A 13,383-nucleotide genomic window follows, 5' to 3' on the forward strand; every position below is an offset into this window, starting at 1 on the left:
ACAGTTGATCATGGTAGCCAGCTTGATTTATCAAAGTTTAACAATTATTATTTCAGAGATTTTTTTTTTATTTGGTCTCATCTTTTTGGTTACTGTACACTGTTGTAGATTCTTACCAAGGCTGCATTTATTTTATCAAAAATACAGTAAAATTGTGAAATGTTACAAATTAAAATGACCTTTTTGTATTTTATTCATGTGATGGTAAAGCTGAATTTCAAGCATCATTACTTTACATTACAGTCTTCAGTGTCACATGGTCCTTAAAAAAATCACTCTAATATGATGATTTGGTGATCAAGAAACATTTCTTATTATCTATGTTGAAAACAGTGCTGCTTCATATTTTTGTGGAAACATCTGTTTTTTTTAAACGATTTGATAAAAACAATTGATTTGTGAAAGAACAGCATTTATTTGTCCTTACTGTCACTTTTGATCAATTTAATGCATTATTGCTGAACAAAAGTGTTTTTTTTCTTTTAACAAAACGCACTGACCCCAAACTTTTGAACAGTAGAGTATACTGTAATTTCACTACCTAAACAATTATAAATATTATTGAACAATGGGCAATATCTATTCTTTAATTAAACAACATAGCAGATTATTTAATTTTTCTTATGAAATATGTATATGTGTATTTTCGGTGTATTTTGTCGTGCTTTTGAAAACAGCAAGTACAAACTAAGGGACACGTTTTTAATTACGCTACTAAATGTTATCCTTTCAACGCGCAAGTTAGAATATGAAAATGAAGAAATAAGTTATCAGGTGACCCCAATTATTAGTATACACCCATTTATTTTGTCCATGATTTTGACATAAGAAAGCCTCAAGCAGTGAGAATGTGATTTACATACTCTCGCGATGTATCCCGAGATCAATCCACACGAGATTTTCGGCGGATGTTGATATTTTGATCCGGATTTCTGTACAGTCGTTTCTCACCGAGGCCGTATGATCTGCGTTATTGCATATATTTGAGTAACGTGTGCGAAACGTGTTCTTTCTCGGCGCTTCTTTCGGGAAGCAAAGAGGCCGAGGCGGAGGGCGATGATGGAGGACTTTGATGAGATATACGAGGAGGAGGAAGAGGAAGAAGAGGACGAAGACAGGGCCGCGGAGGAGCAGCTGCTCAAATACGCTCCGGACCCGGTGGTAGTGCGCGGATCCGGGCACGTCACTGTGTAAGACTCCCGGCAGCTCTGGATCTATTCATATATAGATTATTAATCTACACTGATCACACATAAGCTATCAGGAACTCAGTGCTCATTTAGAGACACATAAGACATGCTAAGTGGTGTCCTTACAACTGCGTTAAGACAAATGGTAACGTTAGTAGTTTTTATGACAAGTCCCAAAACGTTTTAACAACCTAAAAACGCATACAATTCCCCTAAGAAATTGACAACTGACTATTATTTTGTTACTTTTTACTCCGTAAAAGTAAGTTATACGGGTTTGGAATTACGCAAGAGTGAGTCAAAGATTAAACTTTCATTTTTGGTGAACTAACGTTACGTCTATTACAAGGATGTTATATCTTTTAGATGCCACAGACCCCCAAATATGACAGTTCTCATGCGAGGGACCTGGGATAAAGACCTAATTTATACTGTGAATCTAACATATTTTCATAAGCTACATTATTATTTCTACACATTATTGTACTCTACTGTTGGATTGATTATTTGTTTTATTATTATTCATTATTTACATATCATTATTAAATATTTACTTATTAATATATATATTTAATACATACTTGTATATTATCACATTTTTATTTATTTTTTACACGTTGTACACTGTTTTTCTCTAAACCTTTCTCTTTTTTTGCTACCTAGTCTAGTAAAATTAACTGTATATTATAGACTATTACAAAAATATAGCATATAACCGTAAATCTACTTGTGCCTTTGTCTTAACTCATGTTTGAGAAATTAAAATTTCTCAAATTTTTCTTTCCTGTAGGTTTGGACTGAGCAACAAATTTGAGTCTGAGTTTCCCTCAGCCCTTACGGGAAAGGTAAGTGTTATTTCAGTGGCTTTTTTTAATCTCAAGGAACTACAATTAAATGTAGAATTATTCATTTCTAATCCCAGTGAGAAGTGAAAAGCCCCAGAGAAGTCTGTAATTACTGGCATTCAGAAACGAAAGGGAATAATGTAAGACTGTTACGTTAATAGATTGTTTAGAATAATTATTCACCCCAACGTTTTTGTCGAGCACAAACGAGATGTTTAGTAGAATGTTGAAGCTGCTGTTTTCCACGTAACTGGTGGTTAAGCTCGAAAGTGTGTATTTTACAATGTAGTGCGCCACACAATTCTGAGGTCTGACATGAGTTCTAGTTGATTGCTTCATTTGTTGATTTACAGGTTGCACCAGAGGAGTTCAAAGCCAGCATAAACCGCGTGAACGGCTGCCTGAAGAAGGCTCTCCCGGTGAATGTGCGCTGGCTGCTGTGCGGCTGTCTCTGCTGTTGCTGTACTCTGGGCTTTAGTCTGTGGCCGGTCATCTGTCTTAGCAAGAGGGTGAGTTTGTTCTGTCTCACCTCGAGGAATGTTCTTGGTTTAAAAGAAGCTTAGCTTTATCAAAAGCATTTGTGGTATGCTGTCAATTGCCTGGGAAAATGAGTTAAACTTGTCTTCAGTTTGTAAAAAACGCTAATATCGGATTTTCAGGAATGAACCTACAATAGAAATCTATAGGTTAGGAATGACTGAGCTAACATGAACTAACAATGAACATTATTTATTAACTAACATCAACAAAGATAACTACCGGTAGTTATCCAATCGGACCATTTTGTAAATAAGCTTTACATTTCTGCTTTTAAACACCCAGAATTCCTTGCCTTATAGGCTTACTTGTGATTTATGTTTTCTTTATTATTGTAATTTTTTTTCTACAATGTTAGGGACAATATTTTCCAGTAGACGGGGTCAGTAAAAAAAAAAAAAAAAGACATTTAAAATAAAAATGGAAACAAAAGATTTCGTATAAATTCTATTTTGAAAAATTCATCAAAGAATCCTGAAAAAAATACCACGGTTTCCACAAAAATATTAAGCAGCACAACTGTTTTCAACATTGATAATAAAATTAAATTTTAATTGAGCACCAAATCAGCATATTAGAATGATTTCTAAAGGATCATGTGACACTGACTGCTGAAAATTCAGCTTTGACGTCACAGGAATAAATAACAATTTAAAATATTATATATATATATATATATATATATATAATACCCTGATAAAAATTTTAATTGCTAACAATTATATTAAATGGGAATAATATTATAACAATATTACTGTTTTTACTTGTATTTTTGATCAAATAAATGTAACCTTGGTGAGATGACTTTCAAAAACATTAAAAAGAAATCTTACAAACTTAAGGGTACATTATAGGACATGAATAACTTCTCTTGTTGTGTGCTGAATAGTGTCTTTTTCACCGATAGACACGCAGATCCTTAGAGAAGCTATTGGAGTGGGAAAACAGCAGATTGTATCACAAGGTACGTAGAAGGCCGTGTGTTTGTTTGCAGTTTGTATTTTACCGTCAGGTGCTGATTTCACGACATGCCCTCTGTTCATTTAGCTGTGTTTGCATTGGAGGCTCAGCAAAAGGAAGTGTGAAACCAACAACATGATGGAATATGTAAGCCAACTACAAACACACACCTAAAACTATTTGAGCTGTACCAAATAGAATAAATCGTACGAATGAAAAGTTTAAATTTGCCGTTTCTCTCCCTGCTATTTATAGGTCATCCAAATAGAGTTCCTTCCCAAGATTCCCATCTTCCGGCCGGATTAGCAGCGTCGGGCCAGAGCTCATCCCTCCGGCGTGGTCTTCCTGAGGTGCCTTTCTCCGGTACTGTCATGGTTTTATCATGTGGCCTCGTCTCTTTTCCCTCCACACTCTGAGCAAGAGACTCGCCTCACGTCCGAGCGCCACTCACAGCACTCCTCACAGAGAAAGCACTGTTTACAACCCACAAACACACATACTGAGGCACACGTCTGTGCCGTTTTGGTTTCGCGAGTGCATGAATACACACAGAGGGACCTTTACTGTCACATGACTACACGGAGCCTGCGAGGAGGTCACGGAAAGTAACTTCTGAAGCTGGAAACGTCTACTATACCTTAATCATATCACACAGTCTGCACACTAGCTAAGCGACTTCCTGTTGCCGACAGCATCACTGTGGAGCGAATCAGTGAAGAACGGCTCGAGGAAGTGGCGGCTGTAGAATTAAACCTTTCCTATCAATAAAAAAAAAAAAAGATGGATGGTAGGAACGATTAATACGGATTTTCAGTTAGCTGAAAGCCAAATGGATACGGTCAATGCACAATACATAGTTCTCCATCTCTCCTTATCACAAATCATCATCTATATACAAAGACAATCAAACACTGACTGTGCCACGCACCATCTAGACTCTGACGGGACTTTTGAGTCTAGTGGAAGTCATGGATCTGATGCGGTCCAAGTGCACCAATGGGTAGTGACGCAGCACAGATTAGATTTCTTTTGCTGGGTTTTTTTTTTTGGAGCATTTTTTTTTATCTTTGTTTACTTGCTCAGTTTAAAAAGACGAGCAGCAAATGTTTGTCTCTTGATTTGTGTGTGGAGGTGATTGTTTCTGTCTGTCCCTGAGATATTTTGTTTGTCATTTTGTTCACAAGTGAGACAAATCAAAACATTTATAGGTTTGTTGGGTCATTGGAAAAGTTAAACTATTAATTTTAACGAATTATTGGTAGTCAAACTAAATAATAATAAAATAAGAACCCACAAATATAGCATTTTCTCCAGGGCAGAAAGACATTATTTCTATTCTTTTTATTTAATCTTTTTCACTTAATTTTTTTCATCTTTGTTTCAATCCTGGGTCAGGTGTGAAGACTAAGCAAGTCCTATGCAGGCATTTTCTCTTAGTGAACTATACTTGTGTAAATGTATCCAATTGTAGGTTAATAAAACCGTTATGTCCCAATACTCAATAAGACAATTGGTCCTATTAGGCCTCAAAACCTGAAATTTATGAAATGTGAGTGTGTGTGAATACTTATATTATTACTGAAATTACAATGGCCCTATCTCTTGTCTGATGTCATCCTAAATCCCAGGGACATCGTCTTTATTTTTCAAAAATATTTCAGTGTATTTATGTACAATGTGTGTACAGAAATAAAACATGCCCAACTTGATTTGTTTTTTTTCCATTTACTTTTGAATGTATGCCAATATTTTGATGTCTACATGTATAGTATATTGAATTCAAATATCAAATGTATTAACCACAATTATTGTGGCCCAGTCTGTCTTAAAATTATACGTGTTAATTAATACTCTTCCCATTAGAGGTTTATGAATCTCAAGTATTAAACAATATGACCTGAACCTGATCGATTCCTCCAACTGTCATTATGAAATAGTCTTATCTTGTAGATGGCCTCTTTCATGGTGTGCTAAAAACTCTTCAAATATTTTCAAATATATTTCGGAAAGCATCATTAAAACGTCTTCCGAGGATGTAAACGCCTAACTGTATCCTCACAATTTCATTATTAGATAATGCAGTGAGCTGTGCACAATTTAAAAAACAATAGTTACGTCTTTAACTTTAAATGAGTGCAAAGTCAATGACAGTCATCTCTCAGACACATTTAGACATCTGTATTGTATAAGACATCAGTTACAGACAGCAAATTTAGACAGTGAAACGACAGTGGCGTTGAAGCAGCTCTCACTCCTCCCATGTGTCTCCATATATATTCTTCTTCCCTGTATACAAAAAAAGAAATATATATATATACACACACACACGCAAAAAAGGGATTGATTTATTTTACTAATATCATAAGTACAAAACACTACTTATATATATATATACTTAATACAGACAATAATTTTAAGGTCAGTACAGAATTAAATGTATATTTTTATCAGCAAGGATGCTTTAAATTGTAACGTAAAAAAATATGTTTTTAAATAAATGCTGTTCTTTTGTACTGTCTGTCTAACCATCAAAGAACCCTGAAAAAAGTATTCAGTTTCCACAAAAATATTAGGCAGCACAACTTTTTTCAACATTGATAATAAGAAAAGTTTTCTGAGAAGACCAAATCAGCATTAGAATGATTTCTGAAGCATCATGGATTAATAGCTGCTAAAATTTCAGCTTTGCTACCACAGGAATAAATTGAGTTAAAAACAGTTAGTTTAAATTGTAACAATATTTCACAATGTTACTGTATTTACCGTATTTTTTATCAAATAAATGTGGTTTTGGTGAGCATGTGTGCTGTGTAACCGGTGTTCTCTCTAACCACTCTGATGTCAAAAGTCAGAAGTATTAACTTCTATATTCTCCTCCATGTATATATTTGAGTTTTTAGTTTAGTGGACAAAAATAAAATGTTGCAACACATGGGCTGTGTCTGAAATCGCCCCCTATACCCTTAAATAGGGCACTATTTGAGGGGACAGACATTTGTAGTGGTGTTCGAAACCATGGTGGACGTTATTAAGTGCATTCATTCAATCCCATAATGCACCGCAATAATGAGTGTACAACTGATGTTCCCTCAACTGCTAGAGAATACCCATAATGCACTGTGAGGTTCGTACTGAATGAATCATCCATCCATTAATTTTCCAAAAATGCATTCATTTTCCACTTGTCCGGTGTGGGTACAGTGTAATATCACAGGTATAAATTCCTCTTTAATTGATTATTAAATGTTTAATTAAGGTTTATACATAGTTTTCATGACAGAGTTCAAGATAAATCTTTTCATTAATACTGGAGCGGTCAGTTTGCTAAGTTTCAAATTTAGCCGGCGGCAGCCCGTAATTCACTCGTTTTCATTCACTCCTAGTAAACTATTATTAGTGGACTAATGTAGGTAGGGAATAGAGAATGGCGATTTCGAACACAGCTCTAGTGAGGACGTTGGATAGTTTATTGGCAGGTCTCACCTCTCTTGGCTGGGGTGGAATCGGCCGAAGACTTCGGCAGTGCGTCTGGTTTCTGAGTCATAGTTACTTCATAGTTTTCCCTGTTCTTACCCTGTAGGTCCTTGTATAGAACATGTTTCTTCTGTGCATCCTCCTCAATGTAAGATGATTCTGCGGGATTTGAGGGAAGGTTTTAAATGCCACACACTCTATGGCAGGGATGGGCAAACACTAGGTGCATTCACAACATGCAATTACTGTAATTACCAGATTTCAACTTTCAAAAAAGGCATTCACATCCTCGTAGAGCTCGTAATTTCAACTAGGAAGCTGGGAATTTTTGGAGAGCTTCTACTTGTACCCCATCCCCGATGCAAATTAATTTGGCCATTGATAGTGGTTTCATAGAAATGCATAATTCCCAGTCTGATGACGAATGAACAGAACGTCACGTATTGAAATAACACTTGACTAGGGGTGTACAGAAGTCACGGTTCGGTACGCAACTCGGTTTTGGGGTCACGGTTCGATACATTTACATGTCCGGCCTGCCTAGATTGTTACTCTTATTGATAGATTAACCAATGCTGCGCAGTGAAATGCAACGGCTGTTTTCAAACTTATTGGTTTGATTACCATGTTGTGCGCAAATGCAGATGCACAAACTAAGTTCAATATTACGTTTTTTCAAGAAATCATGGATAGATGAACGAGGAGAAAAAGAGCCATCTACATCTGAGCCTACTTCACCTTTCCACGACACGGCGAGTGAAACGGCACCTGCGGCTTCCCATTTCCAGTACACACGCACATTTCATCACTGGACAGTAGTGAGACTTCCACGACACAAAACGGCACAATGCCAAATTATTTTGTCTCATTATAACAACGAAAACAACTTAAAATATTACTCAATATGTCATTTATGGTCATACAGAAATTATTAGAAACTGTAAAGGGTCTACTTTTATGTGTACACTACACTCACAATAAAAACAAAACATTGTGCTTCTGTAAAATAAAGAAAAAAAACAGGATGTTGCTTTCTGCCGTCTCAGTTTCCTTTCCGTGAAGTGGAGCGTGTCACAAAACTTAATCAAACTCCGAGTATAGGCTTCTAGCAAGCTCTTGCGTGCAATCTGAACTCATGTTTTGGGTTGGTGCATAGATCGTCTCTTCTTCATCTGACTGTATACACCGAACCGTGGCGGTTCGAGAGGAATAAATAGACCGTTACACCCCTAGTTCACACTTACATATATTCAGATATAGTATCAAAAATGCATATTTGGCGTGCTGACCGAGGAGAGGACTCCGATATCGAAATTTGGCCCAAATCCAGAGCACTCCCCCCATCCCTGGATAGGATAGGAATAATTGAGAGTGAGGAGTTGGGGTGGAGTAGGGATACTGTAAAAAATGTGGAACCGAAGTAAGTCGGCTCTATATATATAAGCCTCCTCTCGTGCTGATTGGGTAGATTATCTGAACGTGCTCCTCCTGAACTGTGTTAATAAAACATCATTTACGTACTGTAATTATGACATGGCGTAATCCTGAAGACTTTGATTGGTTCAGGTGTGTTTGATTAGGGTTGGAGCTGAACTTTGCGGTACAGTGGCCCTCCAGAATAGTTTGAGGTTAACTATTCTACTGTTTAAAAATAGCCTAAGATCTGCAGCAAATGTTAAGGGTAATAAGACCTACAGACGTTTTTAATGCAAATAAATGATAGCAATTTAACTTGCCTGTAATTTGGGTGCCAGAGTGGTTTGCTGAATGCATGGGGTTAGTGTAAGTGAAATCACTGGCATAGGAGGCCGACTGATCCCTCTGATCATCAAGAAAGACTGGCTCAAAATCAGCTTTGTTTGGATCACTCACCCCTGGCTGCTCACTAGTAAACCTAAAAAAAAAAAATGTCTTCCAAAAGTCTCTTCCAAAATATCACTCCTTTTATTTAAAATTACGATTAAATGAAAGTAGCAACTGATCTTTTGTTCTGCATTGTTAGGCCGTGTTTACACCTGGTATTAAGATGCGTTTTGGTCGATAGGATCACAAGTAGCCGAGGTAGACACATTCCTGTTTACACCTGCTATTTTAATCCGTCTCTTTTGTCCACTTTTGAAACCACTTCCGTCCTAATTTATTTAAATGAAGGATCTATGAGTGGGTAAATATATAGTTTTTTTCAGATCTTTCAATCTAATGGACAAAATAAGCTCACGTGATTTACATATGAATGCGCCCTGAGAAGACTGAAAACACCAAAGAGCAATACCTTTTGTTTCTGCTCTGATAGCCATAAGACCATGTCAAAACGCTGTAAATTCGTGTTAGAAATCGGGAATGGTGAGAGAACATTGTGCTTGGTATGTTTTTCATCTTCAAACCAAACTTGGGTCTCCAGCTAACAAAGTTTAAATCCCGTCTGGCTAGTGCGCTTCCCATAATGTTTAAGCATTAGGTCAGTAGGCGGAGAGTAGGTGGTCTTTTTGTGGCTGTTCGAAAACATTCGCCCACATGAGCGTTTGAAAGCAATCCAGTTAAATGTTTTTTCCGACTACCTCTGGAAGTGGTTGAAAGTGGACAAGCTCCAAATGCTTTAGACCTCATTTACACCTGCATAACGTCGTCCACTTGTGATCCGATTGACCAAAAAAGCATCTTAATACCAGGTGTAAACAGGGCCTGAGATGTAGGCATTACACTCAAAAATGGAAGTATACAAAAGTATATAAAAAGTCAGGCATACGTCAGCAGTCATTTTCACCAGAAAGTCCAGTTATGACATTTAGATTAAACATTATGTGCTTACTTTGGTGGTTTGTGGTTCAATTTCTGTCTCAGTGCCTCCCCTAGTGGTGAATTCTCCAAGCTCATAAACCTCTCCTGGCATGTCTTCATGTATGATATCTTTCCTCCGAGGTACCCACAAACACCAGCAACTAACACATACATGCACATACATATTTTTAACATTCAGTCTAACCATAAACCATCTCACAGTTACAGCGACAGTAGATTGTACTCACATGCTACTTTAAGCAATGATCCAAATCTGGCAGAGGACGTAAGCACTCCTATAAAAATGACATTAAACCTTGTTTAAACAATAATGTAAATGTTTTGGTTTCGGGTAAGATTCTCAACAAACCCACCTCTAGAAATAAGGAACTGAGTGAAGGCCATGCTGGTGGCAGATATAGGGAGAGCTGTATGTATGTAAAGACAGAAACATAAATCAGTTATTATGATATCAATAAAACCACAAGCATGATAATGGATAAAAACACTGAACATCTACTCACATCTGTACCAGAAGCTTTCCTGATTGCATTCCCTGAACACCTTTCTCTCCTCCTCAGTGGGGATGTAGTCAATTCCAATGGGACCCTACATACACATATTGAAACATATCATGTTCATGTACACAAACACACACACACACACACACACACACACACACACACACACACACACACACACACACACACACACACACACACACACACACACACACGAATAACAAGTTTTCTACAGTTCTCTAAATGTGATTCATATTTTAAATATATTATATAGTATATAAAAATATGTAACATTCAAGTATTTATTAAATAATCAATAATAACATAGTATAATAGTACTATAATAATAATATTATAGTAATTGTATAATGGTAAGACCGATATCTAGCATGCATTCATGCATTATGATGCATATCGTATGCAGGTCTAACGTTATTGATTATGTGACGCAACAGCATTCAGAGCATTACAATGCATAACCTGGCAAAATCTATCTTTTTCTGTCTTTTTAAGAGATGTTTTGTTACCAAACACACCAAGGCTGCATTCCCTGGGCGTTCAGGGTCCGCTGGAGACTGCTGGGACATTGTGCATCCTATGTCTTTGGCTGTTGCGCTCCAGGTTAATAATGTCAAATCAACCTTCTTCCTCGACTGTGCGGTAGGAGATCATGGTGACCAGCCGTTAGTGCCATCACGCGGTTTGACATGGAATTGCGTCTATAACTTTGTTGTAATTTTTGCCTAATGTCAAAATAGCCGTAAAACATTTTACACCAAACTATACGAACGCGTTTTTCAAGTAAACGAACACATTGGATAATCATCGACGAACTTCTGGTCGTCAGGTAGTGTTGTAGTGTTAATGCCTCGATGCCTGACGGGGTCAGTCGAGTACAAATGTTCACTTAATATTTTTGTGGCATGATGATGTGTTCGTAGTTCAGTGGTTGGTAAAATCGATACTTTTGTTCAAAATGAGTGCATTGAATGGACCAAACGTGATAGTAAAGACATTACAAATATTTCTATGTCAAATAAGTGCTGTTGAGGAGCTTTTTATTCATCAAATAATCCTGAGGGAAAATGTTTAAATACAAAAATATTAAGCAGAACTGTTTAATGATGCTGAAAATTCAGCTTTGCCATCACATAATAAATTACACATTAAATAAAAAATAAAAAATGAATTGATTAAAATACATTAAAATATAAATATTTTATTTTAAACTGTAATGATATTTCACAATATTACAGTTTTTATCGAAATACTAAATGCAGACTGTAAAAAATAATAATGTAATCTTAAATGTATTATTGTAAAAAAAAAAAAAAAAAAACGCTATGAGGAAACAACTGTTAGCTAGCATTAAGTGGGTATCAAATAGATTGTTGTAGCAGTGTGCCTTGCTAGATTGACTGGTTTAAATGGCAATTTTCTTGTTTGTAAATTAAACGTTGTAATGCTGTAAAATGTAAACGTTGTTCTGTAAATATGAATTTGTACTGTATTTTTATAGAATTAGTCTGGCAACCACAGCTGCCAGGAATGTTTTTTTGTTATTTAATTTTTTTTATAGTGAAGTGAAGCCTAGGTGAGCAGAAAATACTTTTCAAAATCTCACTGACCCCAAACTTTTAAATGGTACTGAATGTTCACTTTGTATTAACAGATATTTTTATGCTATTCTAACATTGTTTATCAGTGCTCTGGTGATTTTTGAAGTGGACTGAAAACAGCTGGTGGCTCCATTAGTCTAAACTGGGAAATCAGTTATTCAGTGTAGTGATCGATCAGCTCCAAACAGAATTGTATTGCTCCTCTCCTTTTCAGGTCACAGGGTCTGTCTGTTTGTTATACCATTTTTAGCCTACATTCTATTTTTACTTAATTTTTAGTGTAGACTGTTTGTCAGTTTATCTAATGCATGGTAAGAATAATACACAATATTAGAATAAAACTTCATAAGTAAATATTTATTTTTATATCAAACATTTAATACAAACCTTTAGATTAATCTGTGATCATTTACTATTCTAACTTGTTTTATTTCACTGCGTTCCGTGGATACACTAATTGTACTTTTTAAATAAACTTTGCAAAATATATTAAAACGTCAGTCTATTTTGTCTCTCTAGATTTTACATTTATAGTAGGTGAAACCATGGTTTCCATTGTGACAAATCCATATGCTCTATTGGGGGATGCTGTCATAATATTCACATTCTCAGTCTTAATCGTATAATTTTGATGCAAAAAGTGTGAAAACTGGTTTCATATGATCTAATATCGCTATAATTAATAGCTATTATTTTCAGCTACAGTAGCTGACACTTAATGAGTGCTTTTAAACCAGCAGAGAGCACTGTAATTTCACTCTGTCACAACTTCCTCTTCAAAGAGAGATTTGGTGTATGAAAAAAACAACTAATGAGGAACAAATCGGAAGTACAAACTGGCATTTTTCAGCATTTTAGACAAATATAAGTTTTATTTACAATGCTTTGTTATATGGCTCCTAATAAGACATCTATGTAAATATATTAGGGACGATTGTTTCCCCCAGAGGACTGGACATTTGTCCAGGTAGTTTACTTGCGTATACAGGCTGAAATTCTGGAATAGGCTCCAGCATCCTTGCATACACATGTACTGTAGTTTGGAAAATGGATGGATGGATGATTCCCCCATTGTCATAATAAAGATCTCATTCATTCAGAAACTGATTGTCATGTGATCTATGCAACAGGAATGTTCATGTATTGATCAGTGCCCTAGATTCAGGGTTCACACACACACACACACACACACACACACACACACACACACACACACACACACTTTTGTCCTCAGTAGAGGACATTTTTCTTTCTCGGAAACCATACGTCACAGTTGTAAATCTGGTGTATCTCAGAGAGGGAATGGGATGATCGGTGATTCCCATTTTGGGGGACACAGCCTCTCATAGTTCTTTAAAAATGTCTGACCATTCACAGTTCAGCTCATTTTATGGAAGAATAAACTTAGGTGAGTTATTTTGGCAACTTTTAAATTATTTTGCAACTTTGTACAATTTAA

At 36.2% G+C, this 13,383-nt stretch overlaps 2 protein-coding genes across 2 annotated transcripts; one reads left to right on the forward strand and one right to left on the reverse strand.

The window, feature by feature from the left end:
• The first annotated feature begins 852 nt into the window (after nt 1-852).
• chic2 (cysteine-rich hydrophobic domain 2) lies at nt 853-5,241 on the forward strand. The gene is made up of 6 exons (XM_079615592.1): nt 853-1,190; nt 1,981-2,035; nt 2,389-2,544; nt 3,480-3,536; nt 3,620-3,679; nt 3,788-5,241. Exons 1-6 carry the CDS (start codon nt 1,057-1,059, stop codon nt 3,836-3,838), a joined length of 513 nt encoding a protein of 170 aa, XP_079471718.1. The 5' UTR covers nt 853-1,056; the 3' UTR covers nt 3,839-5,241.
• On the reverse strand, nt 5,137-10,999 carry LOC307000182 (OCIA domain-containing protein 1). The gene is made up of 8 exons (XM_079615591.1): nt 10,842-10,999; nt 10,309-10,393; nt 10,159-10,212; nt 10,033-10,080; nt 9,816-9,945; nt 8,743-8,900; nt 7,016-7,165; nt 5,137-5,818 (listed from the first exon to the last, which is right to left on the reverse strand). Exons 1-8 carry the CDS (start codon nt 10,890-10,892, stop codon nt 5,781-5,783), a joined length of 714 nt encoding a protein of 237 aa, XP_079471717.1. The 5' UTR covers nt 10,893-10,999; the 3' UTR covers nt 5,137-5,780.
• Between the last annotated feature and the right edge of the window lie 2,384 nt (nt 11,000-13,383).

The sequence above is a fragment of the Phoxinus phoxinus genome (genome assembly GCF_949152265.1).
Source record: "Phoxinus phoxinus genome assembly, chromosome: 6".
Lineage (NCBI taxonomy): Eukaryota > Metazoa > Chordata > Actinopteri > Cypriniformes > Leuciscidae > Phoxinus > Phoxinus phoxinus.